At 40.8% G+C, this 27,632-nt stretch overlaps 3 protein-coding genes across 4 annotated transcripts; 1 reads left to right on the forward strand and 2 right to left on the reverse strand.

Moving 5' to 3' along the window:
* Positions 1–1,937: 1,937 nt before the first annotated feature.
* On the forward strand, positions 1,938–6,573 carry LOC115059706 (potassium voltage-gated channel subfamily A member 7-like). Of its 2 annotated transcripts, XM_029527347.1 has the most exons (4): positions 1,938–2,194; positions 2,477–3,206; positions 3,745–3,767; positions 4,992–6,573. In XM_029527347.1, the coding sequence occupies exons 2-4, from the start codon at positions 2,520–2,522 to the stop codon at positions 5,881–5,883; spliced, it is 1,602 nt and encodes a 533-aa protein (XP_029383207.1). In that variant the 5' UTR covers positions 1,938–2,194; positions 2,477–2,519; the 3' UTR covers positions 5,884–6,573. The 2 variants fall into 2 exon arrangements, with proteins under 2 accessions (XP_029383207.1, XP_029383206.1); XM_029527346.1 differs by lacking the exon at positions 3,745–3,767 and having other exon boundaries at positions 4,978–6,573.
* Positions 6,574–8,180: 1,607 nt separating this feature from the next.
* Positions 8,181–9,145, reverse strand: fgf21 (fibroblast growth factor 21). Its single transcript, XM_029528242.1, has 4 exons — positions 8,998–9,145; positions 8,809–8,886; positions 8,556–8,659; positions 8,181–8,471 (listed from the first exon to the last, which is right to left on the reverse strand). The coding sequence occupies exons 1-4, from the start codon at positions 9,143–9,145 to the stop codon at positions 8,181–8,183; spliced, it is 621 nt and encodes a 206-aa protein (XP_029384102.1).
* Positions 9,146–12,358: 3,213 nt separating this feature from the next.
* On the reverse strand, positions 12,359–25,671 carry LOC115059777 (liprin-alpha-3-like). The gene is made up of 30 exons (XM_029527465.1): positions 25,336–25,671; positions 22,978–23,079; positions 22,400–22,564; positions 22,170–22,244; positions 21,988–22,047; positions 21,669–21,797; positions 20,767–20,859; positions 20,329–20,381; positions 19,652–19,745; positions 19,390–19,524; positions 19,169–19,252; positions 18,936–19,067; positions 18,765–18,827; positions 18,478–18,557; positions 17,946–18,132; positions 17,653–17,846; positions 17,293–17,536; positions 17,026–17,165; positions 16,788–16,936; positions 16,533–16,629; positions 16,096–16,177; positions 15,662–15,862; positions 15,504–15,566; positions 15,050–15,076; positions 13,879–14,054; positions 13,652–13,749; positions 13,370–13,545; positions 13,213–13,281; positions 12,629–12,791; positions 12,359–12,411 (listed from the first exon to the last, which is right to left on the reverse strand). The coding sequence occupies exons 1-30, from the start codon at positions 25,669–25,671 to the stop codon at positions 12,359–12,361; spliced, it is 3,720 nt and encodes a 1,239-aa protein (XP_029383325.1).
* Positions 25,672–27,632: the final 1,961 nt, after the last annotated feature.

Here is a 27,632-nt window from a genome sequence, read left to right on the forward strand (position 1 = left end):
TGTTACATCTGCAGTGGTCTGTGTTCAATAGCTCTGTGGACAAGGCTCCTGCTGCCACCAAATATTTTATCTTCAAAAGATCGGTCACAGTAACCTCCAATCTAAATTTCAGATTTTAACATCATTTAAACACAAAAAGCATTCAGTTAATACTATGTAATTATACGGTTGCACTTTGTATGTGGAGAAGTAGCAATGTGAAGTTATCAGGAAGTTTATGTATTTTTTCTGACTGAAGGCAGCTGTGAGGAAATGTCGGCAGAGGGCTCTTTTGGTGTTTTTCTACTTTGTAGCAAAACATCACTTCCCTCTGGTGGTAACACTGAGTAGTGTTTGTCTTCGGTGGGATCAGATTGCTGAAGACTTATCAGTAATAACATCATTTATTGATTGGCGGATTTGTTCTTGATTGTTTATGTATTTATTTGCTGTTAGTATAATCACAGTTATGATTATTTTAAGGGAGCGTTATCCAATGTGTCACAATGCTGGATCAATTTCATATTATATTTTTGACCTTGTAGTTGTTTCAGATTTGTGCCTTTTTGTGCATCATTTTTATTCTTTTTTTTTTTTTCTTTTACTAACATGCCTTCAAATATACGTATCGCAAATGCATAGCTGATAGGTTACACTGCAGACAGTTCTATTAATAATTATAGCAGCTTGAGCCATTTTACTTTTACAGTATTGCAGGGGGGAAAAATGTGTTTGCCAGTATTTTACATTGTCTCCTTGTAGGGCTCCATGTTTTTTTCAGCTATTTGCACTATGTACATACCAGATATTCAGCCCTATGGTTCAAGGTGTGGCTGTTTTTCCTGCCTAAGCATGTTGTGTGACACATAACAATCCTGTGGGGCTGAGCAACAGATTGAGACGCTGGCAGGGGCATGATTTGGAAGAGACGGCAAAGAGGAGGCACATAGGGGACAAGAGTCCAATTATTTTTTTGAGGTCAAAGAAGCATCATGTTTGCAAAGGGGAGAACTGCGAGAAAGCTAAATAAATCTTGCAAATGCTCAGTGAGTAAAAAAAGCAAAGCCAACAGGAAAAGCTCAGGTGCTTTTAATAATTAACAATGACTGCTGTCCACTTAAGGCATGTGCTGTTACTGGGAGCCTTGTGGAGCTCATCGATCTTTAATGTTTTAATTGTTACACAATTACATGTGTTATCAGAAATACTTTATTAATCTCCATGAGGAAATTCTCCTGTTTGGTAACTTTTCTTTATCTTCATCTTATTTTCTTATCTTGAAGGGCCTGCAAAGAAAAACTGATTTTGGGAGAAAAAGAAATTTAGTCTATAGAACAGCCAAAAGAAAATTGAAGAAGAAAATTGGGAGTACATATGAATGTAAATGTCAATTTTCAATGATAACACTCCTTTCTATCTATCCCTTGAAGAAGACCCACCTTAGCTAGTTTTCAGTACTATCAGTTACTATCAAATAAAAATCAAGAAAATGAGGCAAAACGCACTGAATGATCTGACTATCTACTTTTTCCCAGAGGACACTGTGTCAAAAACAACCATAACTGAACATACCTTTGTATTTCATCAGGTTATGTATCACAAATTTATATCCACATCCATGAAATGACTAGATTAGACCATTAAATGCATACATTTATCATTACATACTGCTGCTTCTCTGGAAAACAACAGCCTTGTCTTTTATTCTTAAATAATAAACCTCTAAATAAAATTATTTTGAGGTGATGAGGCACAGTGTGTCAGTTGGAGCACCATACTTGTTAGAGGGGGTCATACCTCGTGGTGCCAGGCAAACGTGACATTTGATAGGGAGGTTGAAGGTTGTCTTGTCCCCTAGCTAAAATGGAGGGAAAGGACAGGGAGGGGTTGGAGGGGTCTACAGAGATTGAATTTCAACAGGACAGCATTCCCCAAAAATTTCAAGACAGACAGCGTGAGGCAGGAAGGGACAGGACAAGACCGTGGATGTTCCCTGACCAAACAACTGGAAGCACAGGTTGCGTTCAGTGTAGCCTGAGAGCTTAGCTGGACTGTCAGTGTCAATTGAAAGTGGACAACCAAACAAGGACTTTGTGTATATGACAGACAGGCACGATGACAGGAAGGAGGACGGCCAGCCTGATGACCCATGGGAGACGAACAATGTGATTTTTCATCCTGCCATTAGTGTCTGTCAGCAGCTGTTTTACATTTAGTGAGTAAATACTTTAAATACTAACACGTCCTGTCTTCACACTAATCTGCAGATCACCCTCCAAATTAGACACAATTTTAACATGCCAACAGGTGAATGAGTATATTTAACTGTGATGAGAGCTGTTATACAAAGCAGAAACAACCAGACGCAGCAACAGCACGTTCCCTATAGTTTTCTTTTTGGTTTAGTCTGCAATGCTCATCAGCTGAAAAGTAAATCCACTGATTGAATTGAGCTATTTTAGTGGTTTCAGACACGGTTTGTTCTTTAACCTCTCAGGAGAGTGGTTTGCCTTCTTCCCTGGTCTGGGACACTTACAGGGATGGACACCAGGGATCCACATGAAGATGAAAGAGGAAGCAGAAGGAAAGAGAACGATGGAGAGAAAGGTAAACAACTGAAGAACCAGCTCAACAGCGAGGAAAAAGGAGAGAAGGAAATTAAAGGAAATGAGAAGGAGAAGAAGAAAGCGAGCCGTCGTTCTGGGTCTCTGTGGAGGAGTGGATGGGCGTTGAGTGAAAGGCTTGCCATCAATGTTTCAGGGATGCGCTATGAAACTCAGCTCCGCACCTTAGCCCAGTTCCCTGACTCCATGCTTGGTGACCCCAGAAGGAGGTCGCGGTACTTTGACCCGCTTCGAAACGAGCTCTTTCTGGATCGCAATCGGGCCTGCTTTGATGCTATTCTGTATTTTTACCAGTCTGGCGGGAGGCTTCGCAGGCCAGCAAACATACCCCTGGACATATTCATGGATGAACTATTGTTCTATGAGCTCGGAGAGGACATCATGAACCGCTTCAAAGAGGATGAAGGTTTTCCTAAAGACGAAGTGAGGCCGCTACCATCCAACGAAATCCAGAGAAGACTGTGGATGCTGTTTGAGCACCCTGAGTCTTCATCGGGCGCTCGTATCATAGCCATCATCAGTGTTATGGTCATTGTGGTGTCCATCCTCATCTTCTGCCTGGAGACGCTGCCGGACTTCCGGAACGAGAAGGAGTCACGAGAGGTAGGACATGTGATTGAAATTCACTGCTTCAGGTTTGGGAGCTTTGAGGAGTTTCTATGCTTATTAAAGGTCTCCAAATTTTAGGAAAATCAGGTGCATGGCATCAGGAAGAAAGATGTAGTGGCCTTTAAAGTAGAAGTAACAGAAACAGTGTCCGTGTAGCAAGATCAATAAACACTACCAACAGTTACATTGAATAAAAAAAATCTGCATGCATAAATAATCCAACAGCAACACTTACAACAAAGGGCCTAAAGTGCTAATAAAACCTGAATCCAGCCACCAGGATATAAGATCTTGAATGGGAGGTGAGTGACTGCTTGGGTCAGAAGGAAACCTGATCTCATTGGGAGCAGGTGTTTGGGTAAACACTGGGTGAGTACTACAGCCTGTTAAAAGGAAAAATACTGACATGGAGAAAACTGTTGGCCAATATGTCTGGAAGCAGACCAGGGAGAGAGAGCAAGAGAAAGGGGGATAAGAGACCGAGACAAGCTTGTGGTGATTATTTTCAGGTCAGCTGTTAAATTTGATACAGTTGGATTCAGGAAGCGCTAAAGGGTAGAGGGAGTAGAGGGTGGGGCCTGCGATACAAATAAGAGAAAGGAACAACATGGAGAGGAGACAGTTAGGTGTGTTAATAAAAGGTCACACAAGTGACCGAGCACATTGACAAAGGTGAGCCAAAGCTTTCCGGTGGCTTAGAACCGGAGACGAAAAGGTCTCGCAGGATGAGTGGCATACAGTGGGTCATGTTAACACATTCCTTCAGGACTGCTGTGCTAGGCCAGGTTGCCTTTGCACACGCAGGCTGCCAGGAAACTAATGTAACTTACTCCCGTCCTAATCAGCAGCAGACCCACTGAACCACACCGGCAATGTTACAGTGGCCGCGGAGATGCGATCGCGACGAAGCTGGAGATGGATGAGGAGGCGCTCATGTTTCTGTTCGGAGATCTCACAGGTTTAAATTTAGTCTTAGGAGAGCCCTTGGAGCAGATCAACACATAGATGTCCACCTTTAGCAATAAACACTGTCACTGACCTGCAACCGAAAGCCACAAGGAATACACCAGCTTCATTCCAACTATCCTGAAATGTTATATATTACACTCAACCCTCAACAACATGTGTTTAACTGATTATATATGATGTCGCGTGTAACATGTTTTTCACAGCCACCATCTAATGCTTGACTGCAATGCTAACTGATATGGAAGATGGGAGGACAGGTGGACTGAAAGGGAGATTGCTACTGCTATGATCGAAATGTAAAGCCACAGATGTCAAGTGCTTTTATGATGCTGCCAAAAGTGAGGGCCAATGAGACGGAGGTTAGCATACTCAAACTCAATGCAGTTTAACAGGACACCAGGAAACAGCATCTCAGCTACAGCATGTAAACTTTTTATTCGCTTTCTTCCTGAGATGGATGAAAAGAAACCGCTCATGGCAACACGGCCACTAGCCTGGACACTTAGCTTAGCAGAAGGTAAAAGAATGACACAGATAGTTTAAGGCTATTTTTAACCCATACAAGTGGAGAGTCATAATAAGTCAATAAAAATAAACAATAATTCACCATTTTATGGCGGGTTATGTGTCATGCTGCAGGCTTTTAGTTTCATGATTACCTTCCTTTAACAGCCTTTGGAAGTATGAATTTGTCTTAAAATTTCTGTGTTTTTATTTGTATATTTGTTTTTTTATTTTACAATGATCTTGCAAAACATATACATTTAATTCCATTTCCATGTCTTTTCCACTTCAGGAATATTTTTACAGGTACCACTCCCATGCAAAGAACGTATCTGAGAACATGCCTCTTCCACATAGTGTTTTCCATGACCCCTTTTTCATGGTTGAAACCATGTGTATATGCTGGTTCTCCTTCGAGCTCATAATGCGCTTCGGCTGTGCTCCCAGCAAGATGCTCTTCTTCAAGGACATCATGAACATCATTGATTTCAGTGCCATCCTGCCATATTTTGTCACTCTGGGAACAGAGCTGGCCAAGGACAACGACGCCAGCCCAGCAACATCCTTGGCCATCATCAGAGTCATCAGGTTAGTGAGGGTGTTCAGGATCTTCAAGTTGTCCCGTCACTCCAAGGGCCTACAGATCCTTGGTCAGACGCTGCGGGCCAGCATGCGTGAGCTGGGCCTGCTTATCTTCTTTCTCTTTATTGGCGTCATCCTCTTCTCCAGCGCCATCTACTTTGCAGAGTCTGACCACACCAACACAGCCTTTATCAGCATACCACATGCTTTCTGGTGGGCAGTTGTCACCATGACCACGGTGGGCTATGGTGACATGTATCCAGAAACAGTTTGGGGTAAGCTGGTTGGCTCAATGTGCGCCATTGCTGGGGTGCTTACCATTTCACTGCCGGTCCCCGTCATAGTGTCCAATTTTAGCTACTTCTACCATCGGGAGACTGAATGTGAGGATCAAACTGAGTACACCCATGTGGAGACAACACTTTGGGAAGATGAGGAGCCGGAAGGGGAAGAAATAGACGACAGGGATGGAGATCCTGAGGGGGATTATTATGCCATTGAAAGCAGCTGCAACCCTCTTAATGGAACTCTCCTGAGTGGACTATGTGCAGGCCAAACCACCGAGTTCAGAGGCGGAAACATGTATCTGAGGGAGCCACTGGTCACTCAAGTTTAGGGAGCATGTTTTCTACATTTACACAAAATGGAAAAGAAAAAAAAAATGCATAAAAGACAAAAAAGAAGCATTCGGGAGTAAAGATTATTTCATCGGTCAGAAATACAGGTTCGGAAAAGGAAATGGCAGCAAAGCAATAACTTTCACAACAATATAACTTACATTCTCAGGGTTATGATGTGAATATGAGCTGTTTTATTTATTAATGCTACTGGCTTGAGTTTGAGATGTTAAATGACTTTGAATGTCTGTGCCTTGAACTACTATGATGTCTTAGTACTGTCACTTTGTGCCTTAATGTTTGCAATGGAAGCTGATAGATTATTGGTTATATAGATGTCTTGTCTCATCAAAACTCAACCAGCAGAGGTGTCACTGCAGACAGACTGAGATCTCTCGTAAACCAAGTCCAGATCCTCAACATTCTTCTGTAAGTCACGCAAAGTGTACCACAACTTGTGTAGTTGTGGTTTATGTGACCTGATGCGACCTTTATCATGCTGTAATACAACACTAGGATTATTTAACAGTGCAGTTGTGCCTACTGTACTTGTGTTGAAGAGGGAAGTTTGGATTATTGTTGCAGAAGTTCTCTATTTAACTGCTTATTTGTGAACTTTTTAATAAAGATTATATTTTCATTAATTTTCTTAAAAGAAGCCATACCATTTACGGTTGCCTGCGGTACTGAGTAATTTAGAGAAAAGCCTGCTATGGTGCCAGTGGAAAGCTCATATTGCACTGTGGCGCTAAAAGAAAACAAACAATAGAAACAGAATTAAACCTATCACTCAACTGTTTAGGCTACATATTCTCTAAATACAACATCCACTTAGTGAGATATATCCGGATTGAAGCTATGGTTTCACCTTTTCCACAATGGCTTACCGGCTATAATAGACGGCAGATAATAACATTGCTCTTGATTACGTGGAACACCTAAAACTTTCCACGAAAGCAGAGGGTTGACCCATGGAAAGAATGTGTACTCGTGATGTTGGTAGTGTGCACAGCTTAAATAATGTCTATGAGATTGTGTTACAATGTTAGTTTGACAGTAAAGTCACAATGAAATAAATGATTTTGTGGGTTGAAAATGTGAGCAGCTAGTGAACACAGAAATAAACTGAAAAATGTTCCTGTGGGACTTCAAAATCAAAGCAAACTTCCAGTTAAATTTTTACGAAAGTAGTCCTTCAAAACTGATTGGAAAATTGTTCCACTGTAGGAGAAAACTACATAAACAAACAACAACCGTGACAAAAATCAAATCAGAAACTTTTTTTTAACATGTAAAAGGGTGAATTTATTAAGTCATTTTATATTAACACAGCATGACATCTGTAGGTGACAGTGTATTGTACTCACAGCAGCTACATTGAGGAAGTTTGCAGATAAAAACAAAATTCATGATTGAATTTTGAATTCTGGACCCAAGTCAAGCCCAGCTTAAAGATCAAGGGCTCAAGTCAATTTTCATTCATATGTGCCAGAATGACAAATTATTATAAAAAAAAAAGCTATTATTGTTATTTTATTAAAAGGTGTCCACTCTGTTCAACTGCGCACAGACAATTTATGGCGGCTTTCGAGCTGAGTTTGCATCATACATATTAGGTAAAATGGTCAAATACATACACACTAAGCTGTACATATGGTATACAACAATAGAGACATTTTCCTGGAGGTTTAGATCACCTTAAAACACAAAACTCAGATGCTCGCAGGAACCCAAATGCAAATTGGTGACTGATGTTGGCCGGCTTCCCACCATTAGTTATGTGTCCACTAGAGAGCAGTCCTATCCTCACAATAATCAGTCTGTTTTCTCACTTCTCCACTATGTAAGCTGTGATCATGGGTCAGAATGAATTCCTCTCATCCTCTGCGGCTTGTTAAAATGTTCCCTTGTCATTCCTGTGTCATTGCATGGCAACAAACGAAATTGAAATTTATTTCATGTTTATTTGCCTTCCAAAGTTCTCTCCAGTCTGATAAACACACTTGAGTAGTACAAACATGAGTTTACTGGACTTTCCAGATTTCCATAATAGAGAAACTCCAAAAGCCTTTCTTACTGTAACATGCTGGCATAGTGTTGCAACAGGGAAAATGTCTTCACAAACATGCTCTCAGAAGCTTAACTCAAATATCTTTAAATAACCACTGAAAACACACCATCCACAATAAATACACAATAAATAAATTAATGAGAGAGTCAAAACTGCTTAGCTCATAAAAATATGCAGTTTCTATCCTTTCAATAAAGAATGTACATAAATATCTATTCATTTTCGTCACTGCTCCATTGAGAACTGAGGACTGGCCATTGAGTTTAGGCCCATTCCGAGAAGATCATCAGAATCCATGTTGAAATATCTCTGACTGTGCGGTGGATGGTCTGACACCGTCTCACTGCTTAGAGTACTCCGAAGTGGCAGGAATCGAGTGAAGGGGACTGAGTGTCGTCCTGGGGAATGTTTTGATGCCAGAGACACAGGAAATCCATGATGAGAGGAAACAAACCGTGTGTATCCATCTGCCAGCAGCAGCTCTTGGAAGGTGCAGTCAGTTTCTGTGTAGAGTCTCTGAAAATGGCAACAAATGCAACCTGACAGTGAGTGACGACAGTGACAGAGACGTTAAACATGTTTAAGTTTTCTTTGCTTTACCTGCCCCCTCAAATGGCCTCTGTTGTCCACACAGAGAAACAGGGAGGATGACTGTCCCTTGATGACTATATGGCCTGGTTTAATAGATTTCAGCTGCAGCACACCTGGGAACACAAGAAACACATTTATAGATGTTGTGTTTATATATCGGTTTTCTGGTTTTCGAGTTATGCAGAGTACTGTGCGGATGTATTTGAAGGGAAATTCAGTTAAAGTGGTCTCATATATGATGCCTGTTACTGATAATCCTCACTGTAAGGAGTCTGGGCATCACTTCCTGACACTCTGCCGTCTAGAGTCATTTGAAGATACAGGCCTCTTCTGTGGTTTTCTGCAACAAGATCAACAAAATTGGCATTATGACGGTTCCAAGGTGTTTTGGTTTAGTGAATATATAATACATTTATATATGCATGAATATGTATGAAAACATTATAATTACCTGTGTAGAGATGCCCCTCTCTGACTTGATTATTAAAAGATAAAAGTGGGTTGGAGTCAGTAAGATAAAATGACAGAGTCAAAGGAAATTGAATGAGAAATAGAAAAGAAGACAGGTGACAGAAAGGTGTGTGTGGAAATAAAAACATTTGGAAAAGAGACAAAGGAACTTGAAAGAGGATAAATAAGGAATAAATAAAAAGCCAAACATAAATAAATGGAGAAGTTCTTTCTGAATAGCGGCATGTTTTGTGCTTTTATAAAGCAGTTCGGAGAAGGAGGTCCTACCTCATTTGAGTAACCTATGACTCAGACATTGTCTCAGACATAATTAAACATAGCTGATTTAATGCTTTGACCTGGCTTCTCACACTATGCATGGACATCTTCCGTGCCTTTGACAGTAAGTACAGTCTGCAGTTGCTTGTAAAATTGTTTTATCACCCTCAAAAAATTTAGAGAATGTTTTAAGTGAAGTGTATAAAAAACAGGTATTTACTGATATCTACAGGTATTTTATATTTTCTTAATCATTCAATTATTAAATGGGTCAGGGAAGTTTGAATAGTTGTAGTTGTTCTTACTTACACAGACACCAGTAAGGATTTTTGTCAAAAATTTCCCATTTGCATTCAGCCGATTGTTGAATTCTTAGATTGCCTGTTTAGTTGAATCTGAAATATGTACAATACAAGTACAATAACAAAATCGAATGCTGGTAATTACATTTGTGTCAGGACAAAGTGGCTTACAGTAACGTGGGATGGTTTTATGCCCAGACTCATAAAAATGACATCAGAAGATGTAACACAAACTGAACTCTCTGTATCATCAGCTGAATCAATAACAAAAATTGTGAGCGGAAGTGACTGAGCATCTTTGGGGTTCGTGATGTTTATCTTATTTTGATGTGTGTGTCGTCGAAACAGAGAAAGAATGAAACCGTGGGTGAAACTGATTTATGATTAGAAGACAAATGTTTACAGGACTGCAGCTGCCATCACAGCAGAGGCTGTACTTCAGCTTGTGGACTTCCTGGTAAAGGAACATGAAGGATCGTCACACTCCAAAATGAGCAGGGCTGCTTCTGTTGTCATACGATTGCGTTGATCGTACTCTCAATTACAATCAACAAACTCTGGTTCTTCAACAGATTCAAAGGGATTCACATGCAGCCAGCTGGGTTGAGTTTATGTAAGTTTTTGTTGATTGAAATAGTTTAGAGAATTTTACTGGAAGTCCTTAAATGAGAAGTATTATATTAAGTTCTTGCATTAAAAAATTTATGTTGATATGAAATTAAATAATTGAATAACTTTCACTGATAAAACATATAAAACGTTACAAATGAAGCTTCAAGGGTTACGGTTAAGGCTGCCATCAGCTAATCTTTGGACATTTGACAAGCAAAAACTAATATTTTTGAATTTTATGTTATGAAATACCTCCTGCAAAGCAAAATAATTGATGCTGAAAGTGAAGTATGAACTGAATTATAAAAGGACATAAACACTGAAAAGCACTCCATGTTCTTCTTCTGCTAATTATGTCACACTGACTATTCTGACTTTTTCTAAAGCCAAAGAAATTCCATCTGTTGAATTAAGATTGATGGCATTTTGAAGTTAAAACTCAGACCAGTAGATGGCGGTCTTCTGTTTATTTGACCAGTCCCCATCAGCACAGGAAGTTCCAATGTTTCCAGGGCCACTACGTGCACATTGCTAAAGTAAAAATAAAAAATAAAGAGACAGAAGGTACTACATTGAATTATGAATTATGAGAAATTATGAGAAATCATTCATCTTCAATTGTGGAAAAGAACACAAATAGCATGTATAAGTGACATGCACTGGGATTTGCTGTTCCTGTGATCAGTTCCCGACTGAGTAAAATTATGTGTAATGTTCCCATGACCACTTCTTTCCATACTGTTACTGTCAACACTGTCCCAAAGTTTCCTTCCTTAACTCACTCTGTGCACGCTGTCTTTCTGTGTTTTTGTAGGTCTTAGTTCTACCCCCGACAGAAAAGCACTCAAGCAACTGTAAAGCTGACAGCTCAAGGATAAACTAAGTGTATATCTTTTAATGTGTCGTTCTTGTTACTTACCTAGAAGCAGCCAGTGTGAAGGAAAACTGCAAAATAACTCCTTTGGTGCAACTTTACAGGTATGTTTTGTTTTTTTTTAATTACAGCTTTTACAATCATGATCATTATTGTTATCATATTATATTCAATTATCATCACTACTCTCCAATAATATGAATTTAAATCATAACACAATTTGTTTTTTTGTTGTTTTTTTCAAAATGTACACATACAAGTAGCATATTTTAAATGTCCATATTTTCAAAACATATTTTCTTTTTTAAACCTAAAATGAAATTACAGTCAGTCTTAAAACTAAGTATGAAATGAACGTACATTTTAATACACACACATACATACTGTACATACATACAATAGCAGTTATCATAAAAAAATGATAAAAATAAAATACACACATTTTACAAAGTCCTGACCCCAGCTTTCACATCATTACATGATTCATATCATGACGTTCACTCTAAAATGGTTGATTTTGGCATGCATATTAACACAAATGCTTAACTCTCTTTTTCCCACTTTGAACAGGATTTTGTCATAAAGCACTTTGCTAATTGTCCCTTTGCCTGACCTATTCACATTTGTGCATCTCTTGTCTGTTATGGCTTAAGAACATACATTTCATTTACCCTTAAAACACTTCTCCCCAGACTCTACCGTAATGTTATGTTACTAGGTAGAGTATGTTCTATTATTAGTCTAAATCGAGTGAGAACACCCGGAAGGATGTACATCGGGGAATCATTCTCTTGATATGAACAGGAATGCATTTTCCAATTTAAAAACTAGAAATTGATTGTGTCAATATTGCCATCTCACACTCAAAAACAGAATATGAATTCACAATAGGCGATGGTCACTTTCTACAGAATCAAACAGCATCATGCCACAACTATGGATCAAGATGGAGAGAGAGAGAAAGAGAGAGAGAGAGAAACAGATGAATAAACAGACATTCACTCATTATTTTATCATTTTTTCAGAAATCATTCACTCAGTGTCTTTGATTCTTCGAGGCGTATGGCTCGAATGTTGTTTGTCATCTTAGAGCGTCCCTTTTTGATTCTGATCCTCAGTTCTTTTTTTTTTTTTTTCCTTGGGCTAGGATGGAGGTGGGGGTCTGAAAAACAGAATAAAACACACCTGAAGAACTGTAATAGCTCTTGGTGAGATGCGATGTTTGATCTGGCGTTCACACAGACTATTTTCAGCAACTGATATTACCAGCTTTTCTCACTTGGTGTGCTTATCTCTTAGCAGGAATATGTTCTCACGGACCCCGACTCTCCTCTTGGACCAGAGTTCACTGACAGAGCAAGAGCCAAAGATAGTAAAAATACTGTCAACATTGTGGTTCTATGAGACAAACAGACATATCTCTGACTGAATTTGTCTTTAATGTAAGCCGTTTTTCAACCAACCAAGACCAATTAAGCAAGTTTAACATTGGTAAGGAAAAAAAGCGCCCAGTGTAACGCCTGATGTTGGCAGTGCTGCTTAATGCTCACTGAGCGACTCCTCACCTTCACTCTGGACTTTCCTCAGGGTGACGGAGGGGGTTGAGATGGCGGAGGCACGGAAATTGGCAGGTAATGTTTCTGAGGAGTCGGATGTCACGCCACGGAGGTCCTTCTCTCTGAACATCTTTCTCCACGATGGTGATCGTGTGAATGTCTTTGTGCCGTCCTGTAGAGACAATGAAATAACATCAGTTTTCACAGCAAAGGCCATCTTTTTCAGGGTGTTGTTCATTGTGTATTAGAAGGATTTTACCAAAGCACTATTTGACAAAGCAGGATTTGTTGTGACAATATACCACAGTTGCACATTTTTTAGTGGTATATGTTGTAAAAAAGCAATTAGCACTGGTGTAAACACAGCTGAACCACTGGCATGACAGCAATTTGCCAGCAGTGGTACTCTATAAGGAAGAGAAATATTCAGCTCTGCTATAGTGTTTTAACAGGGAAAAGGAAATGGACACAGATCAAAATTAACAACAGCAAAAATTAAAAACTCTGGATCAAAGGCTTTACATTTAAGGAAAATAGTCTAAGCAGGAGCAGTTACTATCAACGTGCACTCCAGTCTGGCTGCTTTACTGTACCTCATCTGGCCTCCTCTCTGTTCCCATGGAGATGAGAGCATTGTACTCTTTCTCCAAGAGCTGTCTCGCCTGCAGTGCATAGACAAATGGAGCTTTCAGATCATAATTCACGTCATTTCACAGTTGAATATTGGGATTATATCTGCAATAGGCAGACCTGTGTGTTCTGATTGGGTATTTGAAGGAGGAGAGCCAAGTCAGTGTAGTCAAAGGTGTCATCTAGTGCCAGGAGGGCCCCGTGGACCCCACTCTCTAACAGGTTGTCAGCAAACTCTTTCAGACCAATTGACTGCACCCAACACATCACTCGTTCATTGGACCATACCATCACATCTGGAGGACACGGAAAAATAGCAATCTTCAGCAGTGTGTGTCCATTTACAGTATGCTCTGAAATCCAGTCTGAAAGGATGATGTGCCCATCAATCACAGGACTCACCTTGATTCTGATGCTGACTCTCATCCCTCCTCCTCTCCAGCTCCTTCCTGTCATAGTTCAAACGCTTCAAGCACATTATACCATAGTGAAGGCTCACCCTGTAAAGTGAGAATGGTTTTTCATTAAAGGTGGTATCTATGTCTTCATAAAATAGTGCAGAGAGCAACATCTGATAAGGTTGATGTATGAATGTTACACAAAATAATCTTCCACTCTCTCTGTCAGACCTGTGGAAACTGTCCACCATTTTCAGCTGACCCCTCAGCTCTTTCTTGGTGAGGTGATCAAGCATGCGGGCGTCCACCAGTGACTCCATGAAGTAGGAGCGGTATTGGGGTAAACCGAGGCTTGGCAGCCATTCGTTCCCTACCCACTCATGGTTCATGTCTCCATAGGCCAGGATCTGACCAGCAGAGGGGGGTGATAAGAATGAACATAGTTGAAGTAGAGACAATGTGTGTGATGTATCAGAAAACACGTAGAATCCTGAATTGAATATTTAGTTTCCAATTGTTTTACAGTTTTCCCTGTACTACAGTAGAACTGCTTACATCAACGACCTGAATTGAAATATAGAAAAATAAGGAAAGATCAGCTGGTTAGTTTACGACCGTTAGTAAAATGGTCAAATATTCTGATTTCTTTTAAAGCTCAGCAACAACCTAGTCTCCAAAAAAATACTGTCTACAGGGTTTTCCCCCTGGGTCGCCTATATGCCAGCCAGAAGTTACTCAAACCCAAAAGCTCTGCTGAGTTATTTGATTCATCACAGGTAATGTGGAAAATATAGAAAACATGGGAACTGTAGGCTAGATAGAAATTTACTAAGGCCTTTTATATTAGTTATAAGTCATTAGCAAAATTTGCCATCAGCAAGACACATCAGAAAGTCCCCGCATCAAATAGGCTGTTGCGTTAACAGTTTATAAACTTAAGTGTTGTGTTTTCAATTTTAATGATTTTAAAATTTAAGCTTCTGCTATGGAAAAAACCTTATAACTGACATTCAGATGATTCTTGCCATCGTTCTCTCAGCTGCTTCCTGAGTTCTTCTGGTTTTCATTACATTCACTTGAGGCTTCGCATGCTTCTACGCTGAACTCATGGAAAACAGGCTCTACTACAGTGTACAGCTGATGGATCTTTATAAAAAACTGTTTACATGAGGAACTTTAGACTTAACATGCCAACACAAGTGGTCAGTTTGTGTTAATATAAGAGAGCAATTGATTATTTCCATTTGGCTGTGTGATGGGAAAACTGCCTAAATGTTTGTTATGAAAAACATCTTAGGTAATTTTGTTATTTCCCAAAGTGCCATGAGTAAAGAATCTGTTTTCCTCTTGACTTCACATCAGACTGTTTTAGGTGATGATGTGTGCACTGATAAAAACTCACCTGATCCCAGCTGAACTCTTTCTGCTCCTTGTAGTTCAGGCAGAGAAGAAATAGAAAGGGGACAGAGAGTTGCAAAGAGAGGAGAAAGATCACGGGGGAGTGTGTTTGTGTGTGTTATGTTGAATTGGTGTCAGGACAGAGAGGGAAGGCAGAGGGAGGAAAAGTTTTGTTAGTGAGTGAGAATTAGTTGGAAAAAACACTATATCCAAATAGATTTCAAGGGAATAGTGAGGGAAAGATGATGGTAAACATGCCTAAAAAAAGAAAAGAACTCATTAGTTTGTGCTTCATATTACTAAGTTCTAAGAGGCCAAAATATAAACCAATAACTTACATTAAATGGCTATATACTGAAAATATTTTATTGTCTCAATTTTATGTACATGAAAAAGTTGCAAATTAATTTCATATAAATAAATAACCAGTTGGTATGATATATAATAATCAGTCTTACTGGCTTGGTCGCAGCAGTAAGAGACTCCATCTCAGCATGTGTCATCCAAATATTACTGGTTGACTGTAACAACAGCAAACAAATACAGCATTTGTCCCCTTCCTTGACATGATAGTGTTGGTATTCAGGGCTATATCACGTTTTTTACAGAGCCTTACAGAGCGTGTGCTTGCAGGTGCAGATGGACTCGTGAGGGAGACCATTTCCTGGATGGCCAAGCGGAGTTTGAGCCTGTGTAAGGGGTTGCTAATGCCGATCTCCCTCTGGATCTCTGTGTCTGAGAGGTTGGCCATAATGGCGCCGCTCTTCACGTTGGCCCGGCACGCTGCAACATACCATGCTGGCATCCCAACCCACAGCTGGGTAAACAGAAAGAAGATGTGAGACGTATTTAACCTCAACACTAGTAATGACGAAATGCCAAATGATCGGGTGGCACACCCAATGTAGAAATGCCATTTCTGGAATTTGCTGAGCACAGTATAGTCTATTTTTACAAAGTCATGAGCATAAGAACGCAGTAAAGGCACAAATAAAACAATTTGAACTGGACTTATCCTCCCATTTAGCAGAACAATGTGCCGTGTCATACCTCCAACCATGTAACAACAGTTGGACCGTCCCATGAGGCAAAAGGCAGACCCTGACGACAGGCTTCCTCTAACAAATCGTGCCTGGCAAGGAGAGTGGAAAACAGAAGTTTGACAGAGATTAATTTCTTCAAATCTCACCTTACCACTATATAAATAGAAAATCACACTGAACTTGGGATGCCATGACATTTGTGGCTCGCAGTCCCACAAGGGAATTTTTTTAATAAATGTACATGATATTCTTTTTTATTTTATTTTATTTTATTTTCAAATTAATGGCACTGGGGCAACAAAAAGCTCCAGCCCTGGCCTGCTTAGTGTCTTGCTCTACAACTGGTATGGCCACATGTCATGTAGCACTGTATAGCCAGCAGGAGGGTGGTTAAAAAAATCTCTGTATAATGTAATGCACAGGTGGGAAGACGAACGATCTTACTTCTTCTTGCTGCGGCGGTCTTTTTCCACTGTTCCCGTCCCAAGTTTAGCCAGACCCAACGGGTCAGCTGAACCCAGGTCATCAGAGGGTGTGGAAGCTGAAAAAGATTCAAATTGATGATTACCTCATGAACTCACCTCACTGCAGCAGTTCATGCAATGTCATTACAGTTATCAGTTGGACAAGAAAAAGGGAAACGAAAGAGGTCTGTTGGGTCACTGTGGTGAATGAGTAGTTTCTGATCAGTTCACTAACCCAGTGAGGCAGATTCACGCCCAGGTGCCCCGATCCTCCCCTTTTCCTTTTTGCCGAAGAGACGACCAATTGAGGACTTAATACTCTTCTTTTTGCTGGCTTTGTGGAGGGAATCCTGGCTAGCAGTGGTGGCACCATCAGCAGAGAGACTGGACAGAAATGGCAAAATCCACAGGTATGCTTAGTCTAGGTGCTTGTTTTTGAACCAGAAAAAGCATTTAGGAGTTCTCGGGCATACCTGCGAAATTCACGGTGGTCATCAAGGCCTGCCCCTGGGTGAGTGTGTGTCATTCGGTCCAATCGTAGGGCCCGAGGAACAGGGGGAGGGGTGGAGTCAATCAGGGCAAGTGCTCTGCATTCTTCGCCATCTTTGCTATTCTGCAGGGTGGGAAATATTTTCAGTAGATGTACACAATTTAACGCTGCATTACGACTGGTTATGTCTAAGTGAGCCGAATTTATATCTGTAGCTGATATCACAGCTTTGACATCTTTGACACAGTACCTGTCTGTCAGTCTCTCTGGCAGGGGAATGTGGCAGCCGGGGGGTGGAATGTCCAGAACTGGGTGGTGAAGGAGATGCTAATGTGGAGGAGGTGATGGACGGAGTCATGTAACCCCTCCCGACGCTGTCCCGTCCCCCCAATGAGGAAGGTGGAATAGGTGGGGCATCGAGGGCTACGCTGCTGACCCGGCTTTCAATTTCCTCTGCTCTCAGTTCTGTGCTCTCCTTTTCCTCCTGTATTAACCTGAGAGATGAGAAAAAGAAAAGCAAACATTTCAAATGGGTTTTGTGCTTATACATCTGTTACCTCAGGCCATTTCTGGCAATTTGTTCAGGGCTTAAATTCTGCACACTACTTACTTAATCTCCTTGTTAATGGCCTCCAGTTGCTCCTGTAGCATAATGGCCAAAGTCTGTACATCTGTCTGTCCACTGGGAGACAGAAGCTCGGATCCAAATAGAGTCTCCCGGTCATCCTCGTCATCAGAGCAGCCTCCCTCCACGCCACCTTCGAACCCAGGGCCGAGCATACCGCTGCTGTCCCACTCTCCATACTGGAAAGAGGGAAACACGATGGGATACAGCAGATGACGTAATCTGAATACATCAACAGCATTATCACATTCAACATTATCTCAGCTTCAGCCCAGCACCTTGTTACTATCGTCTCTAGGAGGCCCCCACCGGCCACGGTGTGCCCGCCTGACCACCACCCCACTAGAGGAGCTGCCATAGCCAGCCGGGAGCGAGCCTCCACCCTGGGGGTACCGCAGCTCTGAGGCGCTCCCTGGAAGAGATCTTCGAAAAAGGGTGGAGGGAAGTGAGCTCACGCTGCCCGCCCTATGGTGAGATCCAGAATCCATTTGTTATACCACAAAATCAAAATGTCAAAATACCAACAAACTAATCTCTTAGGAATAATAAAAAAACGAAACAACATCACGTCAGCTACATCCGTAATTGAACGCATATATATATATATATAATTTCCATATTTGGCAGGAAGAAAAACCCCCTCTAGGTGCTGTATCAACAATGACTTCCTTAAATTACATTAAAAATAAACTGAAGTAAACAAACACTTGAATTCAGAGAGGGCAGTGTTCTTTCCCTTGGGAGCATTTGTTTTAGTCCTAATAAGCAGAACTTGCTGTACAGTATAAAGAAAGGTTCATTGTGTCTAACCTGGAATAAGAAGACCCAGGCCTGCCTCTCAGCTGATCCAGCTCCAGTTGGATTCGCTCCAGCTCCGCAAGCAGCTGCTCCTAAAGTACAGAATAGAAAGGCTATAATTTCCCTTTTTTCAAAAGGGACAATGACCCCGATTTGTTAAAGATCCTGCCTGGAAAACAGTGTTGCAACCCTTTTAGAATTGGATGGTAAGCATGCATGTATGTTCACAACAGTGGCTTTGACTCTTCACGCACATTACATGGGAAAAAAATAAAGTACACAAAGAAGAGTATGAATACCTTATTAGCCAGAAGATCATCTTGGATTTTCTTCATATTGGCTAGTTCCTCTGAGAGAGCATTCTAGCAGAGCAGAAGAAACATTTTTCTTTTCTTATTCTCCTTTATTTCTTTTATTCGTTTCTACTCTGTTGTAAAATATAGAGTAGCACTGACTGGTCCTCTCCTCACCTTCTCCTCTAGTGCTGCCATCCGTTCTTTCAGGTGGAGCTGAAGTCTCTCATTGGACTCAGACAGCAGCTTGTCTACTGTGTCAGACAGACGTTTGTTGTGTTCGTCATTCATCTTCTCCCTCTGTCTCGCCTAAAATTAAGCAAAGCCCGATGAGAGACGCTCAAGGTAATAAAAAAAGCTGCACTGATAAATTGGACTGTAGTTTAGGGGAGTGAGATAAGTGATGGTACCCTCTGTAGTTCCTGGTTCTTCTCCTCCAGTTGGGCTTCCATTTGCCGTAGTCGTTCCTCAAAGTTCCCATGGCGCTCCTCTGCCTATGTTACAGCAAACATACAAACATGATCACAAGACAGCAGCTACTGTAGGACAATACAAAGGCCACTTTAAAATAAGTATTCCCACTAAATCTAACAGTTAGAAGGCTACATAACACAATATTTGACCCCAGTACCTTGTTGAGAGCTGCAACTCTTTGGGCAAGCTGGGCCTCGATCTCTGGTAAAGTCTCTGCCCTCTGAAGGGTCTGCTGGAGCTTCTGCTTGGCTTCATCCAGACGCTCCTGGAGCTGTCTGTTCTTCTCTTCACTCTAAACACACAGATGAAAACACATATGCATTAGAGCTGCCACCGGAGAAAGTGTTCCATTTTCACATATAAAAATACTACTGCTCTGTTACTAAGCATCAGGATTTATTATCTGAGACATCCCTTACCTGTCTGTGCAGAGACTCCTTGCTGGCCAGCTCATTTTCCAGTTTGTCTTTGATATCATGGAGAGAAGTCGCCTCCCTCTGGGCGCTGAGGTACCTGCATGCAACACAAAGCCACATTTAATTTAGCTAAATTTACATTTTGGCTATAGTTCTTTAGCTAAAATAATACAACATATTTGATTTACTGTAACTGATTACAGAAAAACAGGTAGTTAATCTGCAGATAAAAAAAAATGCTATGCCCGATTGTTTAGGAAGAGCAATACTTTAAGATGGCTTTTGGGTTTTTTTTTAAGGTTCTGAAAAATGTGACTTGAGCATATCTCAAATTAATGAACGACATTTTAATAGTAGTATACATTGGACTAGAGGGGCATATGATATTCAAAGATAGCCTAAATCACTTGCTTACATCATCCAATAAACTGCGAGGGAGGAAGTCTGTTTGTTGCCTTTATTGCACGCAGTTGCATTTATAATAGGAAAAAATGCAAATGTCATTATGTAAAACAATCTTGCGCTGTATAAAGAGGTCTCAGGGGACTGCTGCAACACATTACCACTCAACAGGTGAAACATATGGTCTTTTTTCTATGTCAATTAAAGGTGATGTATCGTATTCTGGCCAACCCCTCACTAAAACTAAAAGGGGGTTCCTAATACACTGTGAAAATTACCTGCGTTCAAGTGTTGTAATTCTTTCCTCCATATCCTCTCTTTGGCAAAGAGCCTGAAGGAGAGAGTGGTATCATGAAACAAGATGATGTGCAATCAAATCTTCCGCAACACATGATACGATAGTTTATGCCACAGAATTATTTGAGAGTGGAAGGTCAGAGGAAAAAAATGTGTGTGCCCAGCTGACATAAGTTGCTGGTAAATTTAAATGCTATATGAATCCGTTTGCAATTATTTAAGTGTTATTTTAGAGTATCAAATCAACTGTAAGCAAAACTTCAATTAATTTCTCTGAATATATCTCACATCACAAAATAATGCGGATTCACACTTCTATAACATATGCCCATTGTGTTCAAATATATATACGCTTGTAGCCCTGGGAGGCAACGGGGGTCAGGGTCTTGGCCAGCAATAGACATATTGGCTCAACAGACCTCTTTCACTTCCCTTTGGAGCTTCTGATTGGCCTCCTCCGACTTCGTCACCTCCCTCCTGGCGGCCGCAAGCTGTTCCTCTATTTCCCCAACCTGACGTGACACCAAGAAGGGACACATGATGACACATTTTGAGCCTATGTCAGTATTAACGGGCCACAGCGCTGAGTGTAAATAGAGATTACAGTGAAAGGTTACAAACGTCTGACTCTTAAAAAGCAGATGACTTGAGAGTCTGGCAGCTGATACACAAAATGGGTCTCTTCCTTCGGATTTCTGTCAATTAGTCATCTTCATCCACTGCACAGTTTAACCTATTAAACTATAATTTATTGCAATAAGCTTTATAGAGAGTCCATGATTAAATTCAAATATAATTTTGTGCATTAAGCATTCAATTATTCTGACTTTTTCAAAAAGCTGTAATAGTGTAACTGGCCACAAGAGGGAAGAGGGAAACCAGTAGACCTACTGAGCATTGTTCCTCTCATTGGGATTTACTGTTGGAAATGCTTGTGAGATAGCTTAGCACTGCTTGATCAAGTGCACATAAGTAATGAATTAGAATATACAATTTTAATTGTATTAACCAAATTAGAAACAAAAGCAATAGGCACAGATAAGTACAAATATGATTGTATTTCTACATTTGTAATCCAGTATGCTGCTGACGTTTCACTATTTAAGGTTTACTATCAGCACTGAGGTCCAGGTTTAGAACAGGGTTTGATTCAAATTTGGAATTATTTGATATATTATTGTATATTATTTTATATTATTATATCTACTATCTATAAGAAGTGATGAATGCTTGAATGCTTGCTCTGGTGAAAACACAAGACAAAGAATAAATTCATTCAGAAATTTTAAGTGTCATGTTGGTCAGAATCACACACGCTCACCTGGCGGCACATGAGGGCCAGCCTCTCCCTCAGCTGTGAGAGTTCAGCTCTCTGCCGCTCTATCTCTCCTTCTCTCTGTCTCTCCAGCTCGCTGTCCTCCAGGCCAGAAGAGGGACCGTTGGGTAGCCGCTATAGAGAAGAAATGAGAGTAAAGAAGGAGATAAAAATGAGCTTGAACCACATAAATTTGCAGCTAAACATAAATGAGCTACTGATGAGACACACCATGAAACCCACACATCTAATTTCTACTGACTTTCTTGACGCTAACACATACACAAAAACAACTGGAACCAACATGCATAAAACCCTCCCTTACATCTTTCCCGCCGTCCACCCCTTGTTGACGCCTTTTAATTTGGTCTCTTAAAGAGATTACCTGGAAAGAGGGAGACAAAATGGATGGATGATATGAATAAATGTTTCGTCCACTTCTTAGCATCCTTCACATAAATCTTAAGGATCCTTGAGACGTGGAAAATCATTTTTATCAGACTTTACCTCTTGAGAAGACGCTGCAAGTTGATCCTCTAACATGGACACCCTCTCAAGGGCAACACGGAGCCTCTCTCGCACCTGTGCAATGAATTCAAAGGGATTAATACAAGTTAACTGGCCATCATACTGTTCACAAATTCAGACTCTTTGCTCTTTTACGCCATTAAAGTGAACTTTTACTTTTGTAAACTCAGGCCATGGTTGACAGTTCACAGGAAAACGGCTTGACCCACCTTCTCATCTAGGGCCTTGTGATGCTCAAAAAGAGACTTCAGGGCCTTGAGCACCTCCACCTCACTGGAGACCCCTGCAGGTGACTGAGCTTGCCTTTTTACCACTGTCATCCTCAGACTGCGCTCATGGCGAGACACCAGGCACTCCAGGTGTTCCAGCAACAACTACAGGAGCATGGGGGCAGAAGGGGAAGGAGATGGAGAGACAGAGTTTGAAGGACAGGAACATAGAGGATGTGGAGGGAAAGAGATTCAGACAGAATCATAGAGAGCAGGAAAAGGAGAACATGCAGAGAAGTGAACAAATGACAATGAGATGAAATTTGGTGGTGAGATGAGCGCCGGGCAGTATGAAAGAACAAGGAGTGAGTGGGTGAAATAAGAAAAGCAGATATAGACCCAAAAAAAAAAAAAAAAAGGAGCCGCAGACAGAAATGAGAATGTGAAGGATAAAAAAAAGAAGAGGGAGGAAAATAGCTAATGAAACAATGTCACACCCACACAACCACAATGGGTGAAGAAGATAACACAGAGTCTGTTACAGTGCTAATAAGCAAAATGGCCGCTAAACATCTTACACGTGTGTTGTTTCTCTCTGCCTTGAGCTCAGCAATCTCCTCCTCTCTCTCCAGAAGCTGCTCCCGGCAAACGTTCAGCTCTTTAGTCAACACAGCAAATTCCTGTGGAATACACAAGCTGCGTTCAGGGGCAAAGAAAACAAACTGCTTAAATGAATGGTTTTAATAGTCTAAGCAGTCTCAATGCAGCCACTTCAGCTGCAATAAAAGTTAAAAGGAACAATAATAATACAGGGCAGCAAAATCTAGTGACTCTGAAAATAACACAGAATATGTTGCTCTGAGCACAGACACGCAGACTCACGCCAATGCTAAAAATATACATAAGCAAAGGCCTCCAGAAACATAGTTTGTGAAACACCTGAGACCATGGACAAAGGAAGACACACATGATGTAAACCTACATAATAATTGTGTAAATCACTGACACAGTTTCCACCACCTCTCTCTTGCTCAACCTCCCCAGTGAACTCGTATGCATGGATGGATTACATCACACTGTTACACAATGGCTCTGCACTGGAATTCACAAGCGAGGCCCCCAAAAAACAGAGCATCGATATGTCTTTGCCAACACCGCTGGGGATACATATGCAACCTGCACGTTGTTCAGTGCAAAAAAGGAGAGCATGTCTTGATTTGCTTGAGGAGGAAAGAGAGCTAAACCCATAGAATCCGTGGTCAGTGATTTGTTAATGCTTCGATAAAACACATCCAAAGCTTCACCTTCAAGACACTCGCTCTTTATGAGAGTAACAATGTGCAGCTGTTTACAGTCAGCTCTACCTGCTTTTAGATTTAAGAAACACTTCTAAGTCGATAAATGAAACTGGTCTGTTTGCATGGTGGAGGGGAAAAAAGAAAGAGCCGGAGATAGATCTATACAGATGGTGACACAGTGGGCCCATTGGCTCCTGGCCTTGTGCGATTGTTTCTTGTTTGGATAAGGGTCAGCTTCTCAGTGGGCTTTTCTTGTCTCCTTGTCATTTCTTTTCTATTTCATCTCACTCTATCTTTGGCCTCATTCCGTTCAGAGGAATTTGCAGGACTGATCTGACATGTTTGCGAAACCGATTTATACAAATAGGAACACAATGAATATGATTTAGCTTTGCATCTCATGTATAATTATTTTACTGTACAGTACAAAAACTACCCAGAAGAGAATTTGAATTAGGGAACATATTGTATTTTTTCTTTGAACATGAACTAAATAATAAATCACCAAACGATGAAAATTGTAAGAAATTGTTTTTTTTTTTAGCTAATTAATTAGCTCAAATGGTGATAACTAAATATAGTTGTATTTTTTTAGCTGGATTTATGTCATGATTGCTACTGTAATCGATCGGATAAACTAACCTGAATCTGAACCCTACAAAATGAAACTATGTGGAAATTAAACTGGGTAAAATGCAACTAAGTATAATAATGATGATAATCATTTAAAGGGGAAAATAAATTCAGTTTCAACAAACTTAATAGCAAGCTCATTTTCAAACTTCATTTCAGAACAAAGAAAATCTCAATGCTAACAAAAAGTCCACCTCAGGCTTTCAGTTAGTCCCATCAGAAAATCAAATCTTCCACTTGTCTTCCAACCATCCATCCATGAACCTGAAACAACTAAGGAGGCAAATCTAAATATCTGAATACGAAAACAGCATGACGAGGCTGGAACATAGAGAACAGGCAATACAAGCCTGGCTTATGTGTGTGTGTGTGTGTGTGTGTTATTTGTGTTATTTGTGCAGCCAAACAACACAATGCTCCATGCTCAGAGTAGGGAGATTTGTGCAGAGAAAGAAAGCTCTACATATTACAACTAAAGCATAAAATTTACCAATTCCTGTCATTATTAATAAGCAATTTCCCCCAGTAAACTAAAGAGAATTCCTACAAAACACAGTATTCATTCAAGTTAGGCTGAGGCCATTAACAGATATTATCTTCCAGTGTCATTTATCATTTGCTAACCACAGACACTGATTACACAATCAGGGGAAAATTGCAGATGCAACTTAGACTAAAGAGCCAGAAGATGATAGGCACATAAACCTAATGCATTAGCAAGAACAACATTGGTGAGGAAAACTCTAAAGATGCAGAAGGGGAAGTATTTAACTCTAGCTGCATCACTCTGCATGAACTGTCATAGCAAAGGCTTAATGTCTCATGAGCTCCCTTCACCATGAAACACAAACACACTCATACGTTACTAGAGTCTGCAAATAGGAAAACCAATGTTATTCCACAAGGAGAAATGTTCTCTCACACTGTTGCATCTCCAAAACACATACTTTCACTTCGAGCATGGCTCCATAGATTGCGAATACACATATACAAACACAGTTGTACCTGTGGCAGAGCAATAGATAGCTGCCTTTGAAGTGACTCCTTCTCGTGGCCGAGCTCTCGGAGGCGAAGCTGAGCTGTGCCCAGACTTTCCTGGGTCTCCCTCAGGTTCTCCAGTAGCCTTTCCCTTTCTGTCAGCATGTTGACCATCAGGGACTCCAGGTTCCCTGTGCTGCCGCCTTCATCCCCTCCACCTCTAGGCTCCCGGCCGCTGAAGCCTCCTCCTCCCATTGCACCTCCTGGGCCTCCAACTCCTGCCCCAGCAGGTGAGGATGGGCCCCCGCCTGTTCCACTTCGCCCATCCTCAGAAATGGTGGGCATCACCTCGCACATCATCATGAGACCGGGTGTGTGTGTGTGTCAAGTAAACAAAAGCAACTAAACAAGTTGATTGTGCATGCAAATTGTCTGTCTCCGTGCCTTGAGTTTTTATGAGCTTGTACTAAAAGTTTGATGTACAAAATATAAATCTTTACATCTTCAGTTTTCAAAAAATATCATTCCTTTGGTCTTGTCTACATAGCTTCCTGTGTTTATTGCCTCTATGTTTGTTTGTTTTTTTTATTTATTTATCCAGCACTTCCTTTTGTGTGTTTTTGCTCAGTCTCCTGTCACGAAGTCCCAACCTGCATGGCAAATGATCAGAATGCTTATGTGTACTTGTGTTATGCAAGAGGTATCTATTGCGAAGCTCTTCTGTGGGTGGATAGGATTGACTGAAGGTGAGCAAAGGTAGGGGTAATGGGCAAGGAAGGGATAAAGGAGGGTTGACACTCCTAAATTGTGTCCACGAGGCCAAGCTCCTCACAGCACCATGGGTAAGAGCTGAAAAAGAAAATGGATATCGCATTAGATACTCAACAACACAGAGTAATGTAACTAAGGGGAAAGGTGACAGTAATGTCAGCTGATTGTTATGAAATTAGCATTTTTGGCAAAACAAATAACGTTCAAGAAGTGCACGATAATGTGATGACACTGTCAGTAAATATCTAGATCTGGATCTTTGCTTATACATGCGCTCTCAACCAATACAATCTAAACTTAAAGTGAATGAAATGAAAGATGTCTCCGAGTAGCATACACACTGAACCATGCAATTTGAAAAACATCTTCAGGAGACAGAAATTAAATATCACTTTTGAACCCAGACTTCTGCATGAAATCCTGTGTAATAAGGAAATACATTAATTTTGTTCATAAAATCAAACATATGTCAAATCGTGATCTTTTGAAAAGCTTAAAGAGAACGTGTGGAGGAAGCCATGTTATGCTAAACCATTTTGTTTTCTTTAATGATAATAACAATACAATGTTATGCAGAGGTGTACTTATAACAATTATATAGACAAATATACTATTTATGGTCGCGGCGGAGAGTGGGGGGGCGAAATATTTTCTTCCTAGGGGGTATAACAGAAGGTTATTGAGAAGCACTGTGCTAAACTACCCTGTATTGGTTAGGGTTACCACACGTTCCCAATTTGAATGGGGGGACAGAGAGAGAGAAAGAAGTTGCTCGCAGACTCAAACTCCAGTTGTTACGGTAGCCAGTTAAACTAACGTGCTGACGTCACCCGGAAACAAAATACGCGTCAAAATTGTTTACTCTCGGTTGCTACGCTCCAGACCACCACGCAGAGGCACACGGAAGAAAGACCGGCTTTTTATTTACAACATACCATTCACAAAGTAATCATCGTTATAACCGGAAGAAAGACCGGCCACCGCGTTATTCAGTTTTCACGTGACGTCACGCCATTAAGGAAACACCCTCTTGGAGGGCAGAAGATGCTACTTCTTCTACCTGTCCGCCACCATTTATCTATTTATTTATTTCACTAGTGTTGGCTTAACATTTGTGCACTGCTGTGCAATTGGCTGTACAAATCGACGAGGAGACAAGCCTGGGCTGTGCTTTTACAGAATCCCGTCTGAGAAAGAAAACCCAGAGAGGGGGAGATTGTGGATTTGTGCCTTAAGACATGCCTCTGTCCCTGGGGAGGGCAAAGAATGGACCACCGAAGTACACACGTCTTTGCAGCGAACATTTAATCAAAGGTAAGACTAATCTCTAACGTTAGTCAAGACTGGGTATTTTAATTTTATACTGCCATTCATTACGTATTTATGTATTTGTTCTGACACCGCCAATGGCCTTGCTAATTAGCAGTTAACTAACACTAGCCGATTGCTTAGTTGGTTAAGCATTGCTGAATCGAAGGTATGGCAGGGACTTCATCGTGTATGGCAAGTGCCCAAAATTTGCAGTTTAATCTAATATCTTGTGTTTTTTTTTT

The sequence above is a fragment of the Echeneis naucrates genome, chromosome 19 (assembly GCF_900963305.1).
Source record: "Echeneis naucrates chromosome 19, fEcheNa1.1, whole genome shotgun sequence".
In the NCBI taxonomy this organism is placed as follows: Eukaryota; Metazoa; Chordata; class Actinopteri; order Carangiformes; family Echeneidae; genus Echeneis; species Echeneis naucrates.

Coding starts and splice junctions, on each gene's coding strand:
- LOC115059706 (XM_029527347.1), top strand. CDS start 2,520: ATGGACACCAGGGATCCACATGAAGATGAAAGAGGAAGCAGAAGGAAA. Junction 3,207..3,744: donor ACGAGAAGGAGTCACGAGAG/GTAGGACATGTG, acceptor AATTTGATACAG/TTGGATTCAGGAAGCGCTAA. Junction 3,768..4,991: donor GATTCAGGAAGCGCTAAAGG/GTAGAGGGAGTA, acceptor ATATTTTTACAG/GTACCACTCCCATGCAAAGA.
- LOC115059777 (XM_029527465.1), bottom strand. CDS start 25,671: ATGATGATGTGCGAGGTGATGCCCACCATTTCTGAGGATGGGCGAAGT. Junction 23,080..25,335: donor TATCTATTGCTCTGCCACAG/GTACAACTGTGT, acceptor TGTATTCCACAG/GAATTTGCTGTGTTGACTAA. Junction 15,863..16,095: donor CTGTTGTTACATGGTTGGAG/GTATGACACGGC, acceptor CTGTTTACCCAG/CTGTGGGTTGGGATGCCAGC.
- fgf21 (XM_029528242.1), bottom strand. CDS start 9,145: ATGTTTTTATTTCCACACACACCTTTCTGTCACCTGTCTTCTTTTCTA. Junction 8,660..8,808: donor TGATGCCCAGACTCCTTACA/GTGAGGATTATC, acceptor TTGTGTTCCCAG/GTGTGCTGCAGCTGAAATCT. Junction 8,472..8,555: donor GAGGCCATTTGAGGGGGCAG/GTAAAGCAAAGA, acceptor TGCCATTTTCAG/AGACTCTACACAGAAACTGA.